General features: G+C 43.8%; 1 protein-coding gene across 1 annotated transcript in view; it reads left to right on the forward strand.

The window, feature by feature from the left end:
• PAPPA2 (pappalysin 2) overlaps positions 1 to 27,239 on the forward strand; it is a 174,679-nt gene that overhangs the window by 68,460 nt on the left and 78,980 nt on the right. The window contains exons 6-13 of the mRNA XM_081120295.1: positions 2,783 to 2,904; positions 4,405 to 4,894; positions 6,771 to 6,899; positions 8,811 to 8,902; positions 12,432 to 12,625; positions 14,458 to 14,595; positions 25,298 to 25,433; positions 25,871 to 26,087. Of these exons, the coding sequence (XP_080976421.1) occupies positions 2,783 to 2,904; positions 4,405 to 4,894; positions 6,771 to 6,899; positions 8,811 to 8,902; positions 12,432 to 12,625; positions 14,458 to 14,595; positions 25,298 to 25,433; positions 25,871 to 26,087 (1,518 nt within the window). The remainder of the gene's footprint in view (positions 1 to 2,782; positions 2,905 to 4,404; positions 4,895 to 6,770; positions 6,900 to 8,810; positions 8,903 to 12,431; positions 12,626 to 14,457; positions 14,596 to 25,297; positions 25,434 to 25,870; positions 26,088 to 27,239) is intronic.

The following is a 27,239-nucleotide window of genomic DNA, read 5'->3' on the forward strand; positions in this document are numbered from 1 at the left end:
GGGAGAATGTGAAGTCAGGGGAACCCCAGCTGGGAAGTGTGAACATGAGCCACTGCTGAGGGCTGCCTCCTTCGTCCCTCTCGCTTCCCTTCTCTGCGGCAGAGCTCATGGGCTCCCCTGGAAGCCCAGTGGCTCCTGGCCTGTTGCTCACTCCTTGGCGAGGGGCCTGGCAGGTGTTTCCCGCAGAATGTCATGTCTGGTAGGCTGCCGAGAGCTGTGACGAGGTTGGCAAATAGGATGAAAGTGAACTGACAAGGCTGAGATGGCATTCGCCACCTGGCTGGGCCAGCCCCTCTCCTCAGTGTAAGGTGGTGCCCAGGCTGCTCCTGCACAGTGGCGTTTGGGGGAAGGGAAGTGAGCTGTGCTCTTCCCGTCGGTTCTGGGGGTGGGTGGCAGGCTACCCACTGCCACAAGCTGGGAGCTGGGGGGCTTACTTGGATCATGTGGGCATTTCTGGTGCCCTCTCTGTCTCCTGGTGTACCCAGTGCCTGCCCCACTTATGGCTGCCATCCTGCAGAGTTGTCATCAGCTGGCAGCTCCTTGGGGGCAGGAGCATCTGTTTCTTGCATCTTTGCCTCTGGTCCTGCCGCAGTAGACACCTAATATGCATCTATTGAAGAGAGTCATCGTATCTAAGATTAGCTTTTATTTGTCCTTTGCATATTGGTGTAAATGAGCACCCGGGTAACTTTTGCCCAAAGGAGAGAAGGTAGGAAAAAAATGACATCTGACAGTTGGTGGGCGGATGGGGGAATGTGCTTTAAGGAGAAAGACCAGCACCCCATCCGTGACCCGCGCGGGATCCCTGCTTTCCAGGCCTGCCGCCGTGTTCCGGGAACCGGAGCGGCTGTGGTCTGCACGTCCCTTCTTTAGCCCCTGCAGTAGGCACGCTGCTGCTGTATGGGTGAGACACTGAGGCACAGAGCATCTCATGGGGCCAGCCCAGGCCCGCAGCTGAAGACACCCGCGCAGCTCCGCTCGGACAGGCCGAGCAGCAAGTCCCCCGTGGACATGTGCGGAGCAGGGTTTTACATCCGTTTATGTAACACATGTGAAAAATTTAATCCTTCCGTCCTCGCTCTGGTACAAATGTTGCGATCAAGCAGACATGAGTGCTGGCTTGCTGCGAGGCTGTTGGCAGAAGCGGCCACACTGGCTTCCTCTTTCCAGCCCGGTGGGCCGCCCGCTGAGGCCTCCCCACACGTGTGTCCGGGGAGACGCACGTCACGCACCCGGCGATTTGTGTCACGCTGGGAGTTCTGTTTACTCCTCCCCAGTAGATATTTGCAGCCCTTAGGTCAGCGAGGAGCCCGGCCACGCACTCGGCAGCCGCCCCGGAAGGGCCGAGTGCATCAGGGAAATGCGGTTTGGAGCTGTGTCCACGCAGATGAGAGTGCCGGCTGGGCGAGGTCGGAGCCAATGACACCTTTCCGTTGCCAGAGTGCCGGACACTTCATGGTGTTTGGGAACTTGCTCAAAGGAATTGAGGAACTTGTTGTGACCTTAGGCAATTTACTTAATCTCCCTGAGCCTGAGTGTGCTCATTTATAAACAGGCTTCTTACAGGGATTCCCAATGATTTATGAAAAGCACCCTGTGGCGCCATGCCAGGTATGTGGGGCTTGTAGCGTAATTATGACCCCTCTTGAACAATATTAGTTTTCTAGGCTGTTACCGGATATTACTTTTCCCCCTTCGTGTTGCGAGACCTTGATTCAGTGCCTCCATTTCCAGATGTGTGATTCACAGCCGGCTTCTAAAGAGATTCAGAGTATCAGACACGAACCTCCTGGAGGGACTGCCCCTTGCTATTTAGCTGTTGTTGTCCTGCTTTTCCCAGTTACCCCAGATATGGTGTTTGAAGAGTTCTTCCCAGGTTGTGTGAACGGTCTCAGGGATGCCCGTAAAAAACCCCCCCTAGAGGGACTGCTGGGCGTAGAAAGAACAGAGCTCCGTCTGGACTTGCTCACAGGCAAAGGGGGAGGAGTGGGGTGGGGATTCTCACTACCCAGAGCGATGCCCCAGGACAGGAGCCAGAAGGTGCAGGAGGTGCCCGGAGGAGAGAGTGCAGGCCACTCAGAGGAGTCAGACTACGTGCCACTGCCAAGGTTACATTTGAATGGGCCTTGAAGGGTATGTAGGAGTTTGCTAAACAGAGGGGCTTAGAAAGGCTGTGCTAAGGGTAGGATGTGTTTGTGGAAGGGTGGTTAGTTCATCGCAATGAGGACATAAGATTCGTGAAGGAGGTATCTTGTGAAGGACCCTGGGTCATGGTAAGGAATTCAGCTGTCTCGCCCCAGGCGATGGAGAGCCCAGGCCATTGCCTTCCATAGGCCTCTTATGTATGTGATTGAAAGTAGGGAGTTTAAACATAAGCCCACATACGTCAGAAAAGTTTACTCTGAAAGTTGGTGTCTGTTTTAGCTGGGGGAATGCAAGGGTCTTCGGGTGACTTACTGAGAGTCAGGTGGGGATGAGTTTTGTGGTGGAAGACTCGGATGCATTCTCTTGTGTTGAATGCTTGGGGATGGAAGGTGCCCGTTTTCATCTCCACAGGCCTCCCTTAGGACTTAAATTCTTCTGCTTCATAACCTTGAGATTCCTCATGTCACTATGAATTTTACAAAGATGAGGTGGAAATGAGATGAGAAATACTTGTGTTCCCCATTACCCCCTAGGGTCTCATGACCTATTGCCACTCCCCCCACCCCCAAAGGTCTCCTGACTTTGTCTCTCCAAGTCACCTGATGGAGTCTCCCCACCTCCCCCTTCATCTCCCCAGGGCCCCGGGCAGCGTGTGTGGCGCCTGCACAGAGGATGGGACGTTCCGTCAGTACGTGCATGCGGCTTCCTCCGGGCGGGTGTGCGACTCCTCAGGGTACTGGACTCCAGAGGAGGCAGTGGGTAAGGACCGTGGCTTTCTCGTTTAGCCTTGGTGGCTGCTGAGAATGGGAGGGGGGTGGTGTGAAAGATGGAGAGGTGGCGTGTGTGTGCAAGTGTGTGCACGAATGTGAGTGCACACGTGTGTGTGAGTGTGCATGTGAGTGTGTGTGATTTTCTGGGGAGCACTCTGCCTGGTACCTTTGTGTGCTAGATGCCCACACGTGCTTAATTTGGAGGCCCAGTGGCTGGGGTGAGGCAGGGGTCGGCGCAGAGGGCAGAGGGACGGGGCATCAGCTGAAGCTGGAGGGGACCTCAGGTGAACAGCTCAGGCGTGCGGTGTTCCAGGCGCTTGTGGCCCATGGAGCAGCCTCGCCACAGCATAGTGCGGGCCGACCTGTCCCTCCTCTCCACCAGGGAGAGTGGAGAACACATTGCAGGGGACACTCATGCACCGGCCGAGCCAGCCTGGTGGACGTGGGCTGGGCCGGGGCTTCCAAGCAGAGCGTTCTCTTTTTGCCATTTTACGAGTCTATTAATCGCCGGTACTGGTTGTGCTTTGCTTATGATCTAAGCGGGGCTCTAGGAGAGAGGAAATGTTTTTAGCTGTTCCTTTTTCTGTCTGTCCCCCAACTCCTCAGCTACATATTCACTCACATGCCTCCAGGACACATTAGAGCATGAACGTTACCCAACTCGGGTCCAGAAAATGCGGTTACATGAGGTTTAGCACCTTCCGACCACTGCCCTGGCTCTTCCATCCTCGCCGTCACCAGTGTTTACCTAATCACAGTCTTTCTCTTTTTCTTATGTTTATTAAGATCCTAAAAACTACTCCATAAGCTGTGTGGGACATGACCCTTATGCTCCTTTATTTTTCTTCAAAGATGCCGTTACCACACGGAATTGCCCTTCTACCTTCTACCTATTTATTGTTGCACCTGTCACCCTGTTGTAAGATGTGAGGGCAAGGCCTTTATCTCCCTTGTTCGATACTCTACCTCCAATACCTAGATTAGTGCCAGGCGTGAAAGAGGCATGCAGCGCATTTTTGTTGAATGAGTGAGTTAATGAATGCGTTCACAGTGCAGGCAAAAAACCGGTAAGGCCCACCAGATGTAACACCCACACACCACACACAACACACACACGTACATTTGAACTTGTTTCCTCCGGATTTATCCTATTGTTTATTTTCCAAACTCTGAAGGACTGAGTTGTTCTATTTTTGCCAATGTAGTTTGCAAAGGTTCCTCTGGAGCATTGTATAAATCTTCCACACTAACTAGTAAGCCAGGGGTTAAACAGTACTTATATTATAAATGAGGAAACTGGGGCTTACAAAGTCCTTGTGAATTGTTACACCTGAGTCCTCAGTAGTACCCGAGACCTAACCCACTGAGCTGACCAGCTTCTGCAGGAATTAGTTCAAAGTTTTCTTCTTGGCTGCTGCTGTGGGCTGCTCACTTGCAGACTTACAATGGCCATGCCTGACATGTCCGTCTTTCTGTCCATCTCCCTCAGGGCCTCCAGACGTGGACCAGCCCTGTGAGCCGAGCTTGCAGGCTTGGAGTCCAGAGCTCCACCTGTACCACATGAACATGACGGTCCCCTGCCCCACAGAAGGCTGCAGCCTGGAGCTGCTCTTCCAGCACCCGGTCCAAGCTGACACCCTCACCCTGTGGGTCACCTACATCTCCACGGCCTCCTCCCAGGCGCTCTTTGACACGGAGATCTTGCTGGAGCACAAGAAGTCTGTGCACCTGGGACCCCTAGACACATTCTGCGACACCCCGCTCACCATCAAACTGCACATGGATGCCAAGGTCTTGGGGGTGAAGGTCTACACCTTCGACGAGCGGATGGAGATTGACGCGGCTCTCCTGACGTCTCAGCCCCACAGCCCCCTGTGCTCTGGCTGCAGGCCTGTGAGGTACCAGGTTCTCCGGGAGCCCCCGTTTGCCAGTGGCTTACCCATGGTGGTGACGCACCCTCACAGGAAGTTCACAGACACGTGAGTTGGGCAGTAGAGGTTTCTACACCATGGTGCTTCCTGGGGCTTGGGGAGTGGGTTTTGTTCCCCCCCCCCCCATTTTTTCACACTCTGACATACCCTTAGTTGGAGAGAGGTTCAGAATCTCAGAGGGGGTATTATTCTAAAGTGGCATATCTGAGATGAAGGAAAATGTTTCCCAGAAAGGGACAAGCAGCTGTCCTGACCAATGAGGCCATCGCGATGATTACGGAGAAAGGAGGTTAGCGTGTGAGGCGTTTCCGTTGGACTGAAAGTAATTGCCACACACAAGTTGATCAGAGTCAGGCAGTCCCATCTGGTGTCACAGTTTACCTTCTGATCCTTTGCTGAAACTTTCGGATAGTCTGCCACAGCTCCTGTGGCACTCGGAGGGTATAGTCCACGCATCCACGGCTAAGTCAGGAAGCTAGCTGTCCTGAGACCCTACGTGGTGTCTGACTCACCCATGATGTGTGCTTCATGCTCCCTCCCTCCCTCCCTCCCTCCCTCCGCCTCTCCTCCCCTCCCCTCCCCTCCCCTCCCCTCCCCTCCCCTCCCCTCCCCTCCCCTCCCCTCCCCTCCCCTCCCCTCCCCTCCCCTCCCCTCCCCTCCCCTCCCCTCCCCTATTTCTCTTCTGTTCCCAGCACTGTGTGCTCAGCGCTGGGGACACAGACTAAGATGAGGTCATTGGCTTAAACGAGTTGTGTCTAGAGCCAGAGGCTGGTATCGCCAAAGACAAATTCTCCTACCTCATGATTTTTTGCGGAGACCGCCTTCTTGAACTGCCTGGCACTCTCACGAGAAGACTGCTTCCCCAGAGACAGTTAATTTAGAAATGTCAAAGTCCTTAATATTTAAGTGTCTTTCCTATTAAAATAACTAAAAGCCAGTACAGAGGCTTTTAAAGGTGTTTTTGAAACCCCATGACATTTCTTGTCTGCTGGTGGCAGCATCAAGTGAGAGAGTGAAGCTTTGTGGTTGAGTTAAGAGTCTGGGAGCTAAGAGAAGGTCTTGGTAGGAGGTTTACGGTGGCCGCTCATGGCAGTCCCCGCAGCCCTTTGAGATCCTGTCCTCTGAAGGCACTCCCATCCCACCTAGAGTTTGACGGTAGTTTTCCAGGGCAGGCACTAGACAAAATTAAGATGAGAGAAGAATTTGTCTTTGGAACCAGCAGCCCCACCTTGTCGAGCCCCCACCCCTTCTAAATGTTCTATCCCTTGTGCTCTCTACCTGATCAGTGGACTTGGACTCTGGAGAGAGTCTGGCAAACTCTGTCCATCCCTGCTGCCAACTGATAAAACTCCACACCTGGTATATGTGCATTTTGACAGGTTTGGAGGTGGGGAGTAATTGAACACATTTCTAGTTATGGAATTTCTTGCATTCCCAAAACGATGATGGGAGGTGTTCTCTCTCCCTAAGAGACAGTGCTCTTTCCCCTGTGGATTCAGTCTCCCCCAGCAAGAATTTTCTTGAGAGACAAAAACAAACAAAAACCTATAATCCACAGTCACAAAGGGCCTTGCTGAGCCCAAACTCTGAAGTTTCATCTGCAGTTTCTTTGATTACTTTGCCAATACACTACTTTTTCAGTAGTTGGTGATTTTTTTCAACATGGTAAAGATACTCTGGAAATACCACCCTCCTAGATTTTGTAGGACTGTTAGTTAGTTCAGAATTAGTTCAGCCATGATTTACTGCATCGTCACTATGTGGACGCACTAGGAGCACAGATCCTGCTGCTGTGGGAGACCGCATGCCTGGGCCTTTGTTTCAGAAAATGGGGCATATGTTTGACATCCGGGTTCCCCATTACATTTTCTTTAAACTCCTGCACTTTCTGGATGTGGTAGTCACGGCCCGTTGGTTTCCACAGGGAAGTCACACCTGGGCAGGTGTATCAGTACCAAGTCCAAGCTGTGTCAGGAGCAGAACTGGGAGAAGCCTCGCCCCCTCTGAGCCACGTCCACGGTGCTCCTTACTGTGGAGATGGGAAGGTGGCCAGGTGAGTACTGTGTGACGGGCATGTGAGAGCAAGAAGCCCTGCCCTGCTCTGACCCAGAGTGTCAGCCTCAAGTTTCAGCTCGACTTGTTTTGGAGAAGTAAGTGGCAGGGCACTCTAGGATCTGGTAATGATCTTGCGAGGTCACTCACCTTTCTGCATAGTTTAGGAGGGGCCCACTTTTGTTTTGATCTCACTCCAGAATACTGAGATATCGGGGCTGATTTCGGGTGTGTGGGTAGCTTTTAAGGCCTCATCTCAGCAGCGCATGAGATGATACGCAGTATGCTTATATTAACTGTAAAGATGGTCTCCAAGATGAAAACAATCTGAAGTTTTCTTCAATTCTGTTATTTTTATATCTCTTTTCTCCATTTACAACTTACCATTTAAAATATAATTTATTTTAAAGCATTCTCACGTCTAATTATTTAATCTTCACTCCATCCCCATGAGGCAGTATACTTTAAACAATGGTTATAGCTACTAGTGATGTCCTGGGTTTGAAAAACGTTAGCATTCCAAAACCCTTTACCTACTGAGTTAAAATGTGTTTCCATTTTTGACATGAAGAGTCGGAAACAATGGTAACCCTCAATCCATTTGGCAATGGCTGAATCTTAGTTATGTCAAAGTAGCTTTAGCACAGGTTTATATATTTTGTTCCCATAACATGCTTCATGTACCCGTCACTCTAAACTAACTTCCTCACCTTAGTCCAAATTTAGTCATTCGTTGTATCAGCTTTAGGGATTCAAAAGAAAAATGACATTTTTCCTCTCCTAGTACAGGGTGGGACAAAAGTAGGTTTACAGTTGTGAGTACGTGAAAAACAGAGTTTATTCTTATATCGTTATTTATTAATTATTGTTTCTTTTCCATACAAACAACTATAAACCTACTCTTGCCCCATCCTGTATTCATTTCTCCCCTGCAATACTTATTAGCTGCCACCAGGTAGTAGTAGAGAGCAAGGACAGGGACCTGAGCTGTAGATGCCTGGACTGAGGGAAGGCTGCAGTTGGCCGCTGAGTCTTTTGTACGTAGACAGATTTCAGTTCTACAAAATCCTAACTTTAACAACAACTGCATATAGATTGAACAAAACTGTGAAAACAAAGAAATATAAAAAGATAAAAAGAACAGAAAACAAAACCACACATAGTCAGGCAGGTTTCCTCCTCACCAAATCCACTATTTCTCAGATTTCATTCATAACAGGCTGGTTGGCATGTTCTAGCTTAAGACCACTTACTAGAAACACCATTGGGACCCCTCATGGATCTTCTAGATGTTTGTGAGCCATGAGATACTTGGATTTGAGGAATTCCCACAAACCACTGGACACACCAATCAACAGTCATTGCTTAACTCTATAAATGTCTGTATACTTAATTTTGTTTTGTGTGTGAAAGCATGCTCTTAGCTCCCACTATTTGCCAGCTTGCAGTTTTTAAATTTTTAAGTTATAGTTGACATTCAATATTATTTTATATTAGCTTCAGGTGTACAGCATTGTGGTCAAATAATTATTTAACTTACAAAGTGCTCCCGCCCCCGATATTGTTAGTACCCACCTGGCACTATGAATAGTTATTACAATATTATTGACTATATTCCCTATGCTGTACTTTACATCCCTGTGACTATTTTGTAACTACCAATTTGTACTCTTAATCCCTTCCCTTCCCCCTGTTCACCCAGCCCCCCAATATCCCTCTCCTCTTGCAACTATCAGCCTGATCTCTGTATCTATGAGTCTATTTGTGTTCATTTATGTTATTCTTTATTTTCCATGTGTAAGTGGATGCACTTTTTAATGTACCAAAAGGAGTTTTAAGAAGTTAAAATGATGGTAGTGATAACGAAAAAAATTTTTCTGCGTGTATGTATGTATCTATTTTTACCGTCTAGGAACCTGGGAGAAGAGTGTGATGATGGAGATCTTTTGAGTGGAGACGGCTGCTCAAGGACATGTAACCTAGAGGAAGGTTTCAACTGTGTAGGTGAGTTTAGGAGCACCTGCAGAGACACATGTACTAATTTTAGAGGTATCCCCACATCTTATTTTTTGAGCTCTTGATATCTTGTAACACATAGCTTAGCTATGATAGGAATAATGACAGAGACATTTGATGGGTCTGTTGTGTGCCAGGCACTAATTGTTTCACATACATTATCTCATTTAATCCCTACTCTCAGTATGAGGTCACTAAACTGAGGCACAGGGACCTTCTCTTACACAGCTAGAGGTGGTGACGTGAGGATTTGAGCCAAGGAAGTACGGCTCTAGAATTTGTGTGTTAAACCACTAGGTTGTACTGCCACCTAGATTAATGTTACCAAGGATTTCTCCTGGGTCCTCAGGTCTAATACCAATGCCAGCTAAGTGACTCAATCATTATGGATGCTGCATAAAAATAGGGTAAGGGATGATTCTAAGCCAAAAGGAGAGCTGTGTTGAGCAGGTAAGATCATGAAGAATGACAGCAGGTCATAACCGTTCTTAACCTTGGAGATTCGCTGGTAAGGAGTTAGAAAGGGATGGCTTCAACTCTAGACCCCTGCCACTCAGAGAAGCCTCCTGGCCCCCTTCCCCCAATTCTGATTAAAATCGTCATCAGCAGGCTTCTTAGAAGTGGACTGTTTTCCCATTCCCATCTGCATACACTGAGGTGATTCTCTGGGACATCACCACTCAGCAAAGTTATTTTAAGCAGCAGTGCATTTAAAAATATTTTAATGTCTCTAAATCTCAAGATAAAGTAGGCTATGATTATAATCAGGTGGAATGTATTAAGGGGTGAAGTACTGTACAGAACACACAAGTGCCCCTGCTCTCTAGAGTAGAATCGTAAGTAGTCTTCCATCCATCCAACAAAAAATAGTCACTGTGCACAAGTACCACGAGCGAGCCTAAGAGACACCTGCTCCCTGCCTGCACACAGGCCGGCAGTGACTAAGTCCAGCTTCCTTCCACTGGTTCCTGAGAGGTGGGCCTCTTGTATGTAGGTCCTGCTTCCATGCGTCCAGCAGTGAAGAATGCCCCTTGAAACAGACCGCTCTGTTTAAAAAGGGCTTTATCTGTCATAAAATTCTCCTCTCCTTTCTGGTTAGGAACTGAGGCTTGGAGCATTTTAGCGACTCATCTGTAGCATGACAGCAAGTTCCTTGCAGAGCCAGCCTGGGACTCAGCTTTCCTAGTGCTTAGTCAAGAGTTTTTTTCTTGCTATGAAACTACAGAGGATTTTTTCCCCTGTTTGACTTGACTACCATTCAGATATTTGAAATGCTTCCTCATTATTGTCCTTTCCAATCCAAACATCCCCTCGTGGGATCAGGTTTCCAGACCCTTTCCCATTTACCCTAACCTGGCATGCTTCATGTGGTCAATGCCCAGAAAGGAATCCAGTACTCCAGATGTGGCCTGCCTGTGCGGAATACGCCGAACCAATTACCTGCCCCCTTCTGTGCACAAGTATTTGTTAATCCCACCTCTGTTTGCATTGTTTCTATTTGTTGTACATAGAGGGCTTACACTGAACACACAAGACTCTCTCTCTCTCTTCCCCCCCTCCCTCCCTCTCCCCAGACACTGTGCCTTCTCCAGTGCAGCTCAAATCTCATTTCACTTCAGAGCCAACCCCACTTGGTTGCTATCACATCTGATCCCATTAAGTTGGGCTTATATTTCCTCAGGCTCTAACTCCAGTAAGACTATCCCTAAACTTTACAGGGTAAGGTTAAAAACGATATAGTCCACAGTTAGACATCTGTCTTAGTGAGTGGTATATTTATAGCAGGCTAAGCATATAGGCCTCCTGATCATTTCTCCAAAGGTTAGGTTTGAAGGAATTATCGTGAAATATGTTTTAAAAGTGTCTGTTAATTTTTAGGTGGATTTGAAAAAGACAGAGGCAAAAATTTTAAAGTGGTTAAATAAAAAAAAGAGAGAGAAACAAGAAGAAACAGTCACTGGTTAATAAACAGAAAAACAGGATAAATACATATCTGTTATAAACATATACATTATAAAATATATGCACATATTCAGATATACATATATGTGTACATATACATCTAAAATATATGCATATTTATGTACATAAGTACATGTTACATATATCTTTATTATGAGAGAGAAAGAATCATCATGGGAAGTCATTCTAAATACACATATATTGGCTTTGGGTAGTGATTTGAACAGGCCATGGGTTTAATGAAATGCAGGAATTTAGGGCCCCAAATAGGCCGAGAACCAAGTCCTCGGAACAGTGCAGTGGCTTATTTCCTGGCAAGTAAAGCTCAATTTACCACAGAAGGGTCTTAGGTTTGAATAAATTACTAAGGAAAATGATTCATAAACACATGTTGATGAACAGTGAAAATTACTGGAACAGCCCTGTGGTATTGCTGTGAAGAATTAAAAATAAAAGGATTGGTATAGCAACGGCACATTTCAGTAATGATGTGATCAAATGTGTACCTATGGGTTGATTTATTTTGAATCATGATTTTATTTTCACGTCCAGTTATTTTAAGTAGAAGTGCAAAATTAGAATTGTGCTGCTAATATTAATAGTCCCAAATTTTGGTAGAAAATGTAGTGGAACTTAATAAATGGCTTTATAACTTCATCCCAGTTTTCTACATTTGAGGCTAGTTTACGTAGCGACAACTGAGTACTATTCACTGGGTCAGAGAGCTCTATGAGCAATATGGGATGTGTCCAGAGAATACAAGCTCAATTTATGACCCCAATAGTTCTTTTTTTGAGTATTCATTTCTTACCTGTTTGCTCTTGAAGGCAGTCCTGTCTGAGCTTGAGGCAGCGTGGAGTAATGGGGAGCCCCCTGAACCTGCATTCTGTAAGCTTGGCTCAAATCCAAGCTCTATGGCGTATGAGTCAAGGGACTTTGACAAGTTGCTTAAAATCACTGAGACTCAGGTTTCCTATTTATGAAACAAACAAAAAACACAAACCTCACGTGGTTGCTGTGAGACTAAAAGAAATAATACGTAGTAGCCCTTATAAACCTGTAGCCCAAATTGTCCAATTTCAGATCAGATGCATAGTGAGTTAAAGACACACAATTTAGCAGCTAAAAGTAATTGAAAGCCAGTCTCTCAAATGCTTTACTATTTCAAAAACTATGAAGGGGACCCAAATACCTAAAACATTATACCATTTATTTAAACTCTCTTTCTTCTTTTATCCCCAGCTTCCCCCAAGTATCTTACTCAACTAGTCGTTAAAATTTATTTCTACATCCAGCCCACAGCTACTTTTTCTCCCTGTTTCTTCTCCTTCATTCCCACTCCTTTCTATACCTTTATTATGTAGGTGGATTCTACCACTTTCCAATGGAAAATAATTGTGTGTGTGTGTGTGTGTGTGTGTGGTCTGCATGTTTGGGGTGAGCATTTAGACTATCAATTATGGGATTCTCTAGTGGGCTGGAGAAAAAATGTAATTATTTTTACATGACATATATTAAAACACATTTTCAAATGTCATGCGATATTTTTTGGCAGGAGAGCCGAGCCTGTGCTATGTATTTAAGGGAGATGGGATATGCGAGCCTTTTGAGAAGGGAACCAGCCTCATAGACTGCGGCCTCCCTACTCCCGACGGATACCTGGATCAGTGGGCTACCCAAGCTTCCTCCGCTCATGAAGACAAGAACAAGTGTCCTGTTTCCTTGGTAACAGGGGAGCCTCGTTCCATGGTAAGTTAAGCCAGAAGAGCCAAGTCGGAGAAAGTTGTGAAGTGACATTTCTCCTAACTTTGACATTAGGTTTGGCCCTTACTAAACTCAGAATAAGGTAACATTAAGTGAAAAGCTTCTAGACTGGCAATCGGATCTCATTCCCTCCTCGGCCTCGTGCTCTCGCCAGTTTTCATCTAGGAACTTTGGCTATGCAATGGTTGGCTTCCAGGTCTACAAAACCACCTCAAAATTAACCTTAGAAGTACACATATCAGAAATTACCCTTGGGCTTTGTGTTTGAGAGAATTTATTTTAAAAGAAGAAAAAGCAGCAGAAAAGAGTCTGAATGCCTGGATTACACCACCGGACCCACCAATATTACTAAGTGATGTTCAACAAGTCACTTAACCTCTCTGGGCCCCGGTTTTCTCATACATAAAATGAGTATAGTAATCATTTTGCATCCAATGCAATGATTTAAAGATCAAATAAAATTTAAAATATATATTAAAGAGCAAAGTATAATTTGATTTAAAGATTTCTTATTATTGAAGAAACTCTAGAGTTAGTACTAAGGACAAATGTTTTGTATATAATTTTTCTAGAATATCCATCTAAATAACTAGGAGATCCTCTGATGACTCTAAAGACTGACTTCTATGAATTATAGTTGAATACTGAAAAGCAGATTAAGAACTAGGCTGTTGGCTACTCTTCCAGGTGTGTCCATTGCCAAATAAACTCTTCTGTTCATCATAACAATGGGCAATACAGCCCTTCCAAGAGAAGTGAGATTTAGCACTATTTTAGGCCAGCGTGAATCACTGGGTTTTAGACTTGAGACACCCCAGGAGATTGAGAGACCAACCAAGCTTGTTGCTCCAGTTCCAGAAACTCATCATAGACTAAGGTGTCTTCTGGGGTCTAGTTCTTTGCATCCTTGGCTTGCAACTTTCTTCCTCCTGCTGCTAAGATGCCTGCTTTTCCTCAAGGCTTGCAGTAGGCATTTCAAGCAGGAAGAAGGGAAACAGGTGTGTGCTAGCACCTATTTCTTATTGGGAAAATGGCAGCTTCTCCGGAAGTTCAACACTGTAGACTCCTGCCAACATCTTACTGGTCAGGTCCAGGTCACTTAATCACCCTTAGTTGCAAGGAACCCTGAGGACATGAGCCTTTATACCGAGATACACTGTCCCCTGGAACAGAACTGGAGTTTGTTCATATGAAAGTAATGGAAATAAATATGGGCAGGCAACTAGCCATGCCTGCCATACTCCCTCAGCCCAATTCTGGCATTTTTCTCAAGAGTCCTGGTGGCCAAAAGGCAAGAAGCCAGGAACGTTGGGAGGTTCTGAGTAAGTGACAGCTTTCTCAAGTGGCTTCTCATCTAGTCTGCCTGTGTTCCCTAAGTGAGGTGGGAGATATTTCCTGGAGTTTCCCATCTCTGGCTCCTTGACCCATCTGAATGTTCAGCAGTTCCCTAACTCAGTAGCCTCTCTCCTGGGGCCAGTAGGTCCTGCAAGGTAAAGATCTAACCATTGTCCTGAACGGGCTTCCATGGCTAATCCCAGAGGCAGTTGCCTGAAATGCGCCAGGACTATTCTCTGGGCAAGATCCCCTGGTCAGCTGTGGGCTGAGGGTTGGCATGTGTGTTTCTCTGCCCAGGCAGGTTCTACCTGGAGGCTAATGGAGAGCGCTGAGACATTTCTCTATGTTGGGGAATGTTTTGTGCCAATAATGCGATCATCAGCCACTCAGAAAGAGAGGGAGACTTTGGCTTTGAGCTGGAGAGTGTCCTTGTCTTATCTCTCACCCTCCACATATGATTGTTGGTTGCAATTGCATTTCAGGTTTGCACATCGCACCGTCCAGATTCACCAGAGCATCTCCCCCTTCCTGGCTGGCTTCCCTGTGTCCCCAGTGGAAACAGACCTCGGGATGATGTCAGCGAGGGTAGCCTGGAGAGAGAGCGTGAGGTCTGGCTCAAAGTAAGTGGCCCAAATGTTTGTACCATGAAGGTTGCAGACGTATTGTATGTGTGTGCACAGAGGTGCATGTGTGTGTGCTTACACATGATTCACTGGAATGGCTTGTCAGAAAATTTCCTTTTGTCATCTCAAAGTGCATACATTTTGAATTTATTTTTACCTTTTCTTGAAGTTTGTGCTTCTTTATAAGTAATCAGTTTATCAAAGTGTGACATACTCACAGGAAAGTGCCAAGATCAGAAATGCGAGATGAATGAGTTTTTGCAGAGTATACACTCTAACCACCCACACGGATCAAGAAACGAACGTTAACATCACCCCCAAATGTTCTCTCATTCTCCTCAGTTATTACCCCACAGAGGTACTTACTATTTGTACTTCTAGCACCATAGATTAGTTATGTTTGGTTTTGAGCTTCTCGTGAGAACCTTCACAGTATGTACTTTCATCATTGCAATATCGCATTCCAGTGCATGGATACACCACACTTTATCCCGATTGATGAGTGAGTGGATTAATTTTAGTGTTTCTCTATCACGATGTTACAAATAGTTCTGCCATAAACTTTCTGTACCCTTCTTTTGGTGAATGTACAGATATAGTTGGGTATATTTGGAACTGTTAGATCACAAGTAGGCAGTTGACCATCTTTCGTAGATAATCCCAAATATTGTTTCACAGTAGTTGAGCTCCTACCAGAGCCTTATGAGTATTCCAGTTGCTTCACATTTTCCCCAAATGTGGTGTCTGACATCTCAGTTTCAGCTGTTCTGTTGGGTGTGTGAAGGTATCCATCCCCCTGTGGTTTCAGTTTGTTCTGTTCTACTGGTCCGTACATTCTTGCATCAATGTTACGCTCTTACTTCTTGTACGTTTTTGAGGCGTCTTAAAATCTGATAATGTAAATTCTAAAACTTTGCATGTGTTTTTTTTCCAGAATGTCTTGGCTGTTCTTGGTCCTTTTAATTTCCATTTCCATTTTATAATAAGCTTCAGTTTCCACTTGTGGGAAAAAAATCTGATGCAATTTTGATTGGGATTTCATTGAATCTATGTCAATTTGGGGAGAGATTTCTCTTTAGCATACTAGTCTCCTAATATGTTCTTTCAGTTACTTAGATCTCCTTTAATTTCTCTTAACATTTTATAGCTTTCGGTCAAAGGGGAGTTTAATTCTATCAAATGCCTTTCTGCACCTGAGATGTTCATATTATTTTCCCCTTTGTCCTGTCAATGTCTTGACTTTGATAAACTTTTAAATGCGAACCAATCTTACATACCTGGAAAAAAACAACTTGAAGGTGATGTATAATCCTTTGTCAATAATTTTGGAATCATTTTGTGGATATTTTAAGTAATTTTTCACCTATGTTCATTAGACCTTGGCTCCCAATTTTCTTATATTTTACCATCTTATCAGGATTTATGATGAAGGCTAGATTTTACTTCCTAAAATAAGTTTCTTTTTTCTCCAGTTCTCTGGAATATTTTATGTAAGGTTGGTATTAATTTTAGAGGTATTCATCAGTGACGCTATTTAAACCTGGAGTTTTCTTTGAGGAAAAAAATTATCCTCTTTGCTTTCAAGGTTATAAAATAAATCTTGAGAGTATTTTTTAGTCAGTTTTTTTTCTTGGACTCACTCGCTCTGGGGCACCTTCATCCTCTGTCACCACCACTCTTGTCATTCACATGGGCAAGTTCACCTTCACTGAGCCCCTCTGGCTGGACACCTAGGCTCTGTCAAATGGCAGTGGCCTCAGCATTTCCACAGTCGGCTGTTTTTTGTGTACCTCTATTTACTTTTAATTCATATTTTTTTTCTGCACTGTCATCCTTGTTGGCAAATTCCCTCTTCAGATGATCTGGCTTTGTAAAATGTCATGGGGGTTTATCACTGGGAGACAAAGGGGCAACACAAGTACACACTTTTCTGTCTCCACGTGAACTGATGACAGGGCACAGTGGCCAGCCAGTGATAGACTTTGCAGGAAGTGCTAGAATTGGTCCCTGATTGTGATTCATTCTAGTAGTTTTTTGGTGGAATCTTTAGGGTTCTCTAGATACAGTTTCATGTCATCTGCAAATAATGATGGTTTTGCTTCTTTCTTTCCAATTTGGATGCCTTTTATTTCTTCTTCTCTGGTTGTTGTGGCTGGGACTTCCAGTACTAGGTTGAGGAAGAGCAGTGCAAGCGGACAACCGTCTTGTTCCTGATGTTAAGGGACATGCTTGTAGTTTTTGCCCATCGCCTGTCATGTTGGCTGTGTATTTCTATAACTTTGACTATGTGAATATGCCTGGTAGAGCATGTCCCCCTTCACTTTTTGCACATTAAAAAAAATGCATTAGCTATTTATTATTTATGAACATTTATTTTCCGTAGAAATTTTAGTGTAAGTCTTAGATCAATTCTTCCACCTTTTGAAGAACATACTGGTACATATGAGCTGAAAAAATCAAAGACTTGATTTTTATCAGGTGACATAATCACCTGATTTTTCTCCTTTGGTCTATCATTATGTTGAATCACATTGATAGATTTGTTTTATTTTTTTAGATATCAAATCATTTTTTGTCTTCATGAAGTGAACTTGTTTATGGTATATTTTAAATATATTCTTGGATTTTATTGGTTAACCTTTTATTTTCGATTTTTGCATTTGTAGTCTTATATGGAATTAGTATATGTCTTCCTTTTTTAAACATTTAGATTTTACAAGCCTTATAAAATTGGGCAGTTTCCCCTTTTTTTAATTTTCTGAAACCACCTGCACAAAATAGGAAGTATCTGTTCCTTCGAAGTTTGGCAAAACCCACCTGTAAAACCAACGGGGCCTGGGGCTTCTTTGAGAAAAGGTTTATGATTGTCATTTAAATGCCTTTGATTTTTATTAAAATTTATTCAATTTTTTATTTCCAATTTTGGACTATTTGATATTCCCATAAAGTTATGAATTTCTTCCACACGTTCAAATTTAGTGCTGATAGTTGTTCACAATGTATTTTTATTATGTCTCATCTCTGTGTTAGCTATAGTTATAAATCTCTTTATATTATATGTTTTTGAATTTCCTTTTTCTCTTTTTTTCCCTTGATTACTTGTGCCTGGGATTTCTTCAAAACTAACTTTCAGTTTTCTTTACTTCTTTTATCCTTCTAGTTCCCAAACTCACCGATTCCTATTCTCATTGTCATCACTTCTCTCCCTGTGTCCGGGACTGACGCCGCCGTTATTCATTAGCGTCTCGTGTTGAATCCTTGAATGATTTGTTTTCGTTGTTCTCTAATTTCCCCCCTCTAAGTACTACTTTGATTGTAGCCCATGAATGTTGACACAGTACTTTCATTGTCAATATGGCCTAAGTATTTTGAAATATCTCATAATTTCTTTTTAAAATCATGGGTTTTTAATAGCATTCTGTTTGTTTCTAGCACTGATTTTTCAGAGCATAACAACTTTGTTTTTGTGCCAACTGTGTGTCATTATGAGTGGTTTTTATTTTCCCTCTTCCTCTTGGCCCTACCTTTTAGTAGGATGCACTTAAATAATGAGCCTGTGTTCATTCAGAAATTAAGGACCAGTTCGGATTAGAGACTTGTATTCTCTATTCATTGGTCAAAAAGTGTCTACCAGTCCTAACGTTTTTCTCTCTCTAGTTTGTTTAAAATTATCCACAAAATCCTTTCCTCCATTCCTCGTTTCTTTTTTATTAGTGTTCTCTGTTTTTATTTTATCTGTTCATTTTTTTATTGTGCTCTCTTGTATCTTTTCAACTTTGGATTGCCGAAAAAAGTATTTCAGATAAACAGGGAGTAAATTTTAAGTGTAAATAAGTCCCACTCTATACTCAGGGCACACTTATGCTAAAAAATTATTTGTTGTTGCTCTGATATTCAAATTTAAGTGGATATCCTTTTTGTTTTTGCTAAATCAGGCAACCTTTCTAATTCTTTTAAATTTAATCAGTCAGGTGTCAGTCCTCTATACAGAGGTGATTTCAACCATCCAGAAAAATGTACTGATTTCATAATTTAGCAAAAAAAGAGCTCATGTGTGGAAGGCACCACGTCCTATTGATACTTTGAATTTTTTGATTTTGTTCATAGGAAAGTTGACAAGACCCTTTGTTAGAGCCTATTTACTTTTGCATGAAATTCTAACAATATTAGTTTTCTGAATTTTCAATCTGTCACAGAAAAGGAGCAACGAATTAGTAGGCAATTTAGAAACTGAGAGGAAGCATGTACTCAGAGGAATGGTATTTTAAGCCCTGTTTTTGCCACTAACCAGCCAAGTGACCTTACATAAGTCATATAACCTTCTTGAGCTCCAGTTTCCTTGTTTTTTTAAATTTATTTTTATTATTGAAAGTATTGCAGGTGTCCTTTTTTTCCCCCCACTGCCCCCTTCCACCCACACCCACACCCACACCCACACCTTCCCCACACTATTGTCTGCGTCCATGGGTTATGCATATATGCATATAAATTCTTTGGTTAATCTCTCCCCACCCACCCTCTGAGATTCATCAGTCTGCTCCGTGCTTCTATGTCACTGAATCTACTTTGTTCATCAGTTTATTTTGTTCGTTAGTTTCCACATATGAGTGAGATCATGTGATGCTTGTCTTTCTCTGACTGGCTTATTTCTCTTAGCATAATGCTCTCCAGGCCCCTCATGCTGTCTCAAAGGGTAAGCAGTTGCCTTAGTTTTAAAATAAGGTGTTCGGACAAGACAATTCCTTCCAGGTCTGCATTTTATTTTAAGCTTGATGGTACATTTTAAAAAATGAGATAACACATATTATTAATAAAAGAAGCAGTCTTAGGCTATCAGATGCTAAGGGCAAAGATAGTTATATCCATTGATGCCTTTAGAGCCTCCCATCTCACAGGGAGCTGGGACGGCCCTTCCGAATTGACCCCCCTGTGTACCGTTCACTCCTATCAAAAGGCCATCGGACATGGACTTCGGCCCTCTCCTCCCATTCTGGCTTTCTTCCTCTAAGGCCAGTTTCCAAGAACAGGCTGCTGTGCACTGAGTGCTCAGTCATGAAGGAGGGGGTCTGGGTGGCAGAGCACAGTATTCACTGAAGATTTGGTTTTATCTCTTTCTGATTCCCCTCTGAGTCCCACAAGCTTTTCTAACACGGAATCTCTGCATACAGCCTAAAATCACAGATGAGAAACTGTTCTTAGAAGGAACTGAGCCAATGAGTTGCTTTTGATCTGAAACCTCCCGCTGACTTGCCAAAGTGCAGGTTTTCTTTTTTTTCTCTTCTTTTTTCTTTTTAAAAATACATTTTTATTGATTTCTGAGAGAGGAAGGGAGAGGGAGAGAGAGATAGAAACATCAATGATGAGAGAGAGTCATTGATCGGCTGCCTCCTGCACACCCCCGACTGGAGATGGAGCCCGCAACCCGGGCATGCGCCCTGACCGGGAATCGAACCCTGGTCGCCTGGATCCTAGGTCAACGCTCAACCGCTGAGCCACGCCCGGCTGGATGCCAAAGCACATGTTTTCAAATGTCCCTCCTCGGATCGTGGTGGTTCCCTCTTCATTTCACAAAATGACTTCATGCTTCTGAAAAAAGAGCCATGTAAGCTCATGGTGTTCACAGCCTCGCTTGTACTGTGAAGGAACAACACAGGAAATCACCTGGGTTTTGACCAAGAGAGACAGGGCCTTGGGCACAGGAAGGAAGTCAAGCCAGGTTCACCATTCCCGCCCATTCTCACTCACATCCTCCAGTTTGGAGACCACCAGGACAGCTCAGTGGCAAGAGGCTAATTGCCTCACACCTTTCCTTCACCTGTTAGATGTGGACTTGGGGTGAAAGCCCTGAAACTTTGAGAGTTAATCTCTCCCTTGTCTAATTTCTGAAATCTACACAGACAGCAATGTTATGAGGGAGATCCATATAAAATTTCCAATATTGGATCATTTTTCACCTACACAAAAGGCATATGGTTCAACCACTAATGCGAAAGTTTTTAATCTAATTTCTTTTGACCACCTCCCTCCCAAATGGACTGCTAATGGCTTTTTAAAGGGTTTTCTTAGCTCCCTGAAATTTTACGAAGCTTTTACACCTAAATGTTTGTGTGACTTCATTTTTGGAGGGAGAGAGGGCACAAATGTCAACTCATTTTCTAAGGAATCTGTGATTTCCTGCTCGCCCCGAACTAAGAACCATTTGCCAGTCAAAAGAACACAGAACAAAACTGGAAAACCTAAATTCCTGCCTCTCTAGCATTTAGCTAGAGGAAGTCACTTAAGCTGTCAGGATCCTGCTTTCCCCACTTCTATAATGTAACCTTTGTATTCTGGGGGTATTAGAGAACAAAAGTCTCAAATAGGAGTAGAAACTCAGTGAGCCTGATGGAGGCTCTGGCACAGCATGGGATCTCTCCTGGCAAACTGTCAAGTGCGACACAGCCAGATGGAGTGTCCGCCCACCTTCTCCTGCTCAAGGGCCTCCCCTTTCTCTCTGGGATCAAGAAGTGCCATAGATGAGTGACGATGGAAAGGCACAGAAAAAATAGCAACCCAGTAACTAACCAAAAGCATCTTAAAACCTCAGAGAAGATTCTTCTCAAGCTTGTGGTGTAGTCTCAGGGTCTGCTCTCCTGTGACCACCGCAGAGGATGACCTGGAAATTGAAATGCTTGGCTTGGGAGTATATTAAATGTGTCTACCCAGCAGACACATTGAAGACGGGTTTCTTAAGCCCAAACAGTTGCGTGCTAGGGAAGCATTCTTTCAGCCTTACCCTCACCAGTGGCCAGAAGTTAGATCCAGTAGTTAACATGCAGGTTTTGGATGAAAAAAGCAGCTGAGTGAGTGGGACTGGTTTTCTACTTCTGTCTGTCACTGTCTGTCTGTCTCTCTCCATCCATCCATCCAATCTATGTTTTCTCTATTTCAAAGTATTTTGCAGTGGCTTCACTGAGCTAATTTCACTGGCAGTCCCTCTATCTTGAGACCATTCCTCAGTCCTGCGAATCACTCATTCTTATAAAAGATCTTACCTTCTTTCTGATGTCTAGCTAAAGTTTTTCTTTCTCATGAGAGCCATGTTCAAATTCATTTTATATAACATGAATGCAACCTCCTTGTCAAAACAAACAATAAAACCTTACAGATAAAGCTACAATCCTTGTTGACATCTTAGTATCTTGGTTTTTTTCTCTTGGGGCATGCCCAGTGCTCATTTCAGATCTGAGTAGTCCCCCTGGGGGTGCATCTGGAGTGCTTTGTAAGGAAGGGGGTGAAGCCAGCTGTTCAGACAATTCACTTGGGGGGAGGATTAGAGGGGTCTCACACTTTGGTAATACCAAAGGTGGCATGGAGGTAGAATTAGTAAAAGCTTCATGTGGCCAAATTTTCTGCTTCAGTCACTACCTATCTTTCATGTCTAGGGACATAAAATTCATTATTTATTTTATATGAAGTAAAAATAATCTGGACTATTATATATATTAAAATAGCTGTGAGTTGGCTGCAGAAAGAGCAACTTTTAAAAATACTGTCTCTGTTTGAATAAGGAATACACATCTAGTATTCTAATTATACTGTGAATTCTAGAAGTTTATCTACATGTAAAACAAAAGTAGGTTTTAAATAACTGTATATTGAAATGAATTTCCTGAGAAGTCTAATAAAAGTTACATATATGTATATATAATGTATACATATGTATACACATATGTATAATGTATTTTTCATACATTCCACTTATAAAGTAGAGATACATTCCAAACCAAGAGCCTCAAATATTGCCAGTTTCTATGGAAGTAGAACCTAGAGTGCTAACTCACATTTCTATAAGGACCAATTTAAAATAGTATGTATGAAATATTTAGTCTCTACAGTTAAGAAAATCACAATTCTCTAGATACCAAAATCTATGGATGTATGTTTCATTAAAAATTTTTATTTTTTACCCTTGTCTTCATGAAATGTAAACAGAATAAAAAAATTTTTTTTGAAATAAGAATTATTGAACTTTGAGTCCTTATTAGACAATAGGCACTGTCCTATGTGTTTTCAGATGAGTTCATCTCATCCTCGTAGTAGCCTCCTGAGGTTGGTAGTATGTCTGTTTCTTAGATGTGGGGAAGAGGAACCCTAGCCTCAGAGAGGAGAGATGATGGGTTGCTCAGATTTACCCAGTGAGTAAAGGGGGAACTAAGAGTCAAACCCAGGGCTCTGCCTGGCCAACCCCTCTCAAGAATGGTAAACCTACTTGCTGCCTTTGATCCCATTCAGAATGATTATGCAGATTCAAACTAACCTCTGGTTTTGAGGCTCCAACAGTTGTTTGAGGGAGTTCATTCTTCCCTTGCTCTTGTTATGGGGCCTGTTTGGTGTTTAGATGAGAATGGAATTTGGTTCCCTCTTCTGTGTCGCTCTGAGAAGAAATACCCAAGAGTGGGCATCTTGTACCTTTATCAGGTCCTTGCCTTTCTTTGCTTTGTGTATCCCAGCATTCCTCTGCCTCTGTTTCCTTTGTAAGTCTCACCTGTGGTTTTCCTACTTAAGCCAGAGCCTGGAAATCCTGGCGTAGCCACATCCCACAAATCCAGGCACAGAGACACTGACACCAGGAGCCGGCCCCAGTGTTCAAAGGGATTGCTATTCAAAGACCCTTAGAGCAAGGAGGCGCATTTCTGGGAGATGTAAAATGAGTTGGAGGTTTTAGGCACGGGCCCTCAGGACAGAGTATTCCACACTGTAAGACCTACCCCTACTAACTAGTTTCATATGGGTGGTGTCTGTTTGGGACCCCGACTGGAGGTGGGAAGACTGAGCTCTCCTGTCCCTCGTTGAAGCCACCCCACTCTTCAAGTCTGGGGCCTGTTAGGGTAAAGCCACCAGGTACTTGTTTAGACTCTGTCTGTTCCTGGCTTGGGAAGTGACCCAGAACTTTCTTCTAGCACTCAGGTCTCTGTTGTGGCGTGTGAGAAGGAAGTGGTGGTAGGTGTACCCAGGGGACTTTGATGTCTTTGCTGCTGGAGTTGAGGGCTTTGTGCGGGGCTGTTGGTTACCCTACCGTGTGTTTCATGTCTAGCCTTCACCCAGCGAGAGACAAAGGACCTCGTATTGCAAGCCATAACCTATGGGTCTGGATATTTCTTAAGTTATAAAGAAATATTTATTACTTCAAAGAGGGGAAATGAAAAAGGTGGGGGAAGGACACTGTAAAAAGAATGTGGCTGGTCTTTTTCTCAAAGGAGAGGAAGAAGGGAGACTTGTACTCCATCGACCACTGCAAATCATAAAATCCCCCTAATTAAGCCAGCAGTGCAAATGAGCACTATAAACACACCACCAAGACTCAGGAAAATTCAGCCTGCGGACAAAGAAGAATTCTTATTAACATGGAAAACATGTTTTACTTTTGAAAGAACGTCCCTGCCATTTGATGTGGACCTTGCTTTTACTCCGAGGACAGTTTTCCTGGGGCTTCATCGCCCTCTGGGTCTGATGAAATGCTAGAGAAACGTACACAGGTTCTGATAATGTGACTCCCAGGTAACACCAGGGAAGGTGGGAATTTCTTCTCAGCAGAAATTAAGAGTAATGTTAAACACACAACACAATATACAGATCATGTATCACTGAAATCTATATAATCTTATTAGCTATTGTCACCCCAATAAATTCCATAATAAAAAAGAAGAAAAAGGTTTCTTAGTATGTCCCCCCTTTTTTGCTATACAAAAGGATATTTAATTGCCCTTTCACAGACTAAAAATATTCTGCAATCAGTAAACAAGTATCTTGAATATGTATATAATCCAAAGGGTAAGTAAACAGAATCCTATATAGAAATAAAAACTCACCTATGCAAATCTGAAAGAAAAGAGTAATGTTGAGCTATAGGCAATAAAGCAAAACTAGAATGGCTGCCTCAAATGATTTCAGCAAAAAAACGAAGCTCTCCAGGTCATCCCCAATCACTAGGATGTTTTCTTTTATAGAAAAGGATTTCCAGGGACAAGACTTCCATAGTTTACTCTGAAAGTCTGTTTGATTGTTAATCAGCCTAACCATCTAGGAATATTCTTTATAAATAACCAGGTTTGTTTTTGTGACTCAGCGCTGGCTTATTTTTACAGCCAGGGGTAGGACATACATGCTTGGGACACCAGGAGACCCGCATAAGAATAAATAGTTGGCAGCTCCCAATCTCAGAAACAAGGGACTGCAATAACCCCTCCCCCATGTCACGGTTCCCGTGCTGAGTGGGAGGTTCTGATAACAGTGTCCCGGGAAGTGGGGGGTGAGGAAGGCTAATTAGCTGTGCTGATTCAGAGCAAAACGTCAGCTCGGTGACCATCTTGTCCACCTCTCTCACTTTGAGGACAAGAAAGTATTGGTTGGCCATGTGCTGCCTTATTGTTTCCAGCAAGGGTCTCTTTGAGTGATCTTTTTGAGACACTTAAAGAAAGACTGGTTCAAGCAAACAAGAAACAGTTGAAGTAAAAAGTGTCAGAAAAAGATGGGAAGCTCAGTAGCTGAAAGGTGTCTTCATTCCACCTAATTTTATTTAACTCTTGGTGTGACCATGGACATCTTATGTGCCTACTTGGTCTTCTCCTCATTTGTAAGGGAGAAGGGAGCTCGTAGTTAACGCGTCTTGATGGCCCAATGGAGGCAACGGCTCACACTTGTATGTGCTTCTGCCTAGGTGTCTTTCAGTAGGCCAGGAGTGGCCGCGGCAGTTTTTATTTTCTTGACGTCTGATGGCCTGGTATCTGGGAAACGACAGCGGCCAACAGTGACCGTCCACCTGACCGATGTCAATGGAAACAACCACTCTCTTGGTGAGTCTGACAACAGGGCTTCTAGAGGACAGTCCCTTAGACCAGGAGTCAGCTCCATGCCCGTCTCTGATATTGTGGAACCTTGCGTATGTCACACAGCTACTGAGAGGTTAAAATGAATACTAGATATGGGCAAATGATGCTACACCAGTGATTTTCAACCATTTTCATCTCACGGCACACCTAAACTAATTACTAAAGTTCTGCGTCACACCAAAAAATATATTATTTGCCAATCTGACAAAAAAAAATAGGTATAAATTTGATTCATTTACACCGGATGGCTATTGTGTTGGCTGTGCCAGTTTTTTCACTTGACAATCTAAGGGAAAAGAGTCAGGTATCGCATGTTTTACAGTTCTTGTGGCACACTGGTTGAAAATCGCTGTGCTACCTGAATGGCTTAAAATATGATCCATGTCCTTATTTCTTGTCAGGAACCTATGAACTGTCATGCCAGCATAACCCACTGGTTGTCAATGTGACTCGTCACCCAAATGTCCTCTCCCACTGTACCGCCTCCGTGCTGTTGAATTTCTCATCCCCCGTGGTGGGCATCTCAGCGGTGGCTCTAAGGACAGCCTCCCACCTGAGTCCTTCAGTTCCCAACGACTGCGTCCCAGAGCACGAGGGGCAACATCATCAGGGACAGAGGTACAAAGTCCCCTTTCTTCCTCCCTCCCTCCCTCCCTCCCTCCCTCCCTCCCTCCCTCCCTTCCTTCCTTCCTTCCTTCCTTCCTTCCTTCCTTCCTTCCTTCCTTCCTTCCTTCCTTCCTTCCTTCCTTCCTTTTCCTGTGGCTGTGATGAACTGCCATTGTTTCCATATACAGCATTGTATATGCAGTGGGTGCTTAATCACTAACTATAAAATGTGTCTAAGAACTGCTAAAGAGACCTAAGAAGTTAGCAAAGAACCATTGGTAGAGGGCACATTTGGGTTTTATATTTTGTTTTTCATTCCTTAGCTGAGCATAATATTTAATGTAAATATTTAACATCTTTACAAGGTCTTAAAATCTTTTTTACATATAAAACCACTGCCTTAAAATTAATCTTGTTATATAAACTGCCAAAAATTCACAGCCAAAAAATCCAGTGTTCCCAAAGCAATCTATGTTTTTCCATTTGTTCCCACCTGGACTGTATATAGCAAGTCTAACAATTAGTTTCTAAGCCATGTGATATAATCAATTAGAGTTACATATGGAAAGCAAGAATATGTTAGCTACACATGTCTTTCTGTGGGCATCTGTAGTTGTCATATCTAGATAGAGGTTTCCTGGACTTCGGCAGCAGCTAGTGGAGGGACTGTAATAGTAGTGTTGGTGTACCCAAGGTTGGCCCTGATGGGGGAGCACACCAAACACAGTAATCTGTACTGTAGTTGGGCTGGACTCATTCTATGAATCATCTGATGAGTTAGGTGAGACACTAAGTAACAGGGTTTGGTCCCTCAAGGAGTGCGGTGTCAGGCCATTGGGATCCTAGTCACAGAGGCTGGGTGTCTAGGCCATGCTCCATCACCAAGGAGAAAGTCTGATACCACCACCACAACCAACCTAGGTATACCAGAAACCCGGCCTTGGTAAGGACTAGGAGTAAACAGTACTAGTATAGTATCTTAGTTATGTTCTGCTGTGTAGCAAATTATATCAAAATGTAGTGGCTTATCATGGTTTCTGTGGGCGAGGAATCTGGACCCACATCAGCTGGGTGCCTCTGGCTTAGAGTCTCTTATGAGGTTTCCATCAAGCTGTTGGCCAAGGCTGCTGTAACCTCAAGGTTTGAGTGGAGCTGGAGAATTCA

This window comes from Miniopterus schreibersii (assembly GCF_964146895.1).
Source record: "Miniopterus schreibersii genome assembly, chromosome: 19".
In the NCBI taxonomy this organism is placed as follows: Eukaryota; Metazoa; Chordata; class Mammalia; order Chiroptera; family Miniopteridae; genus Miniopterus; species Miniopterus schreibersii.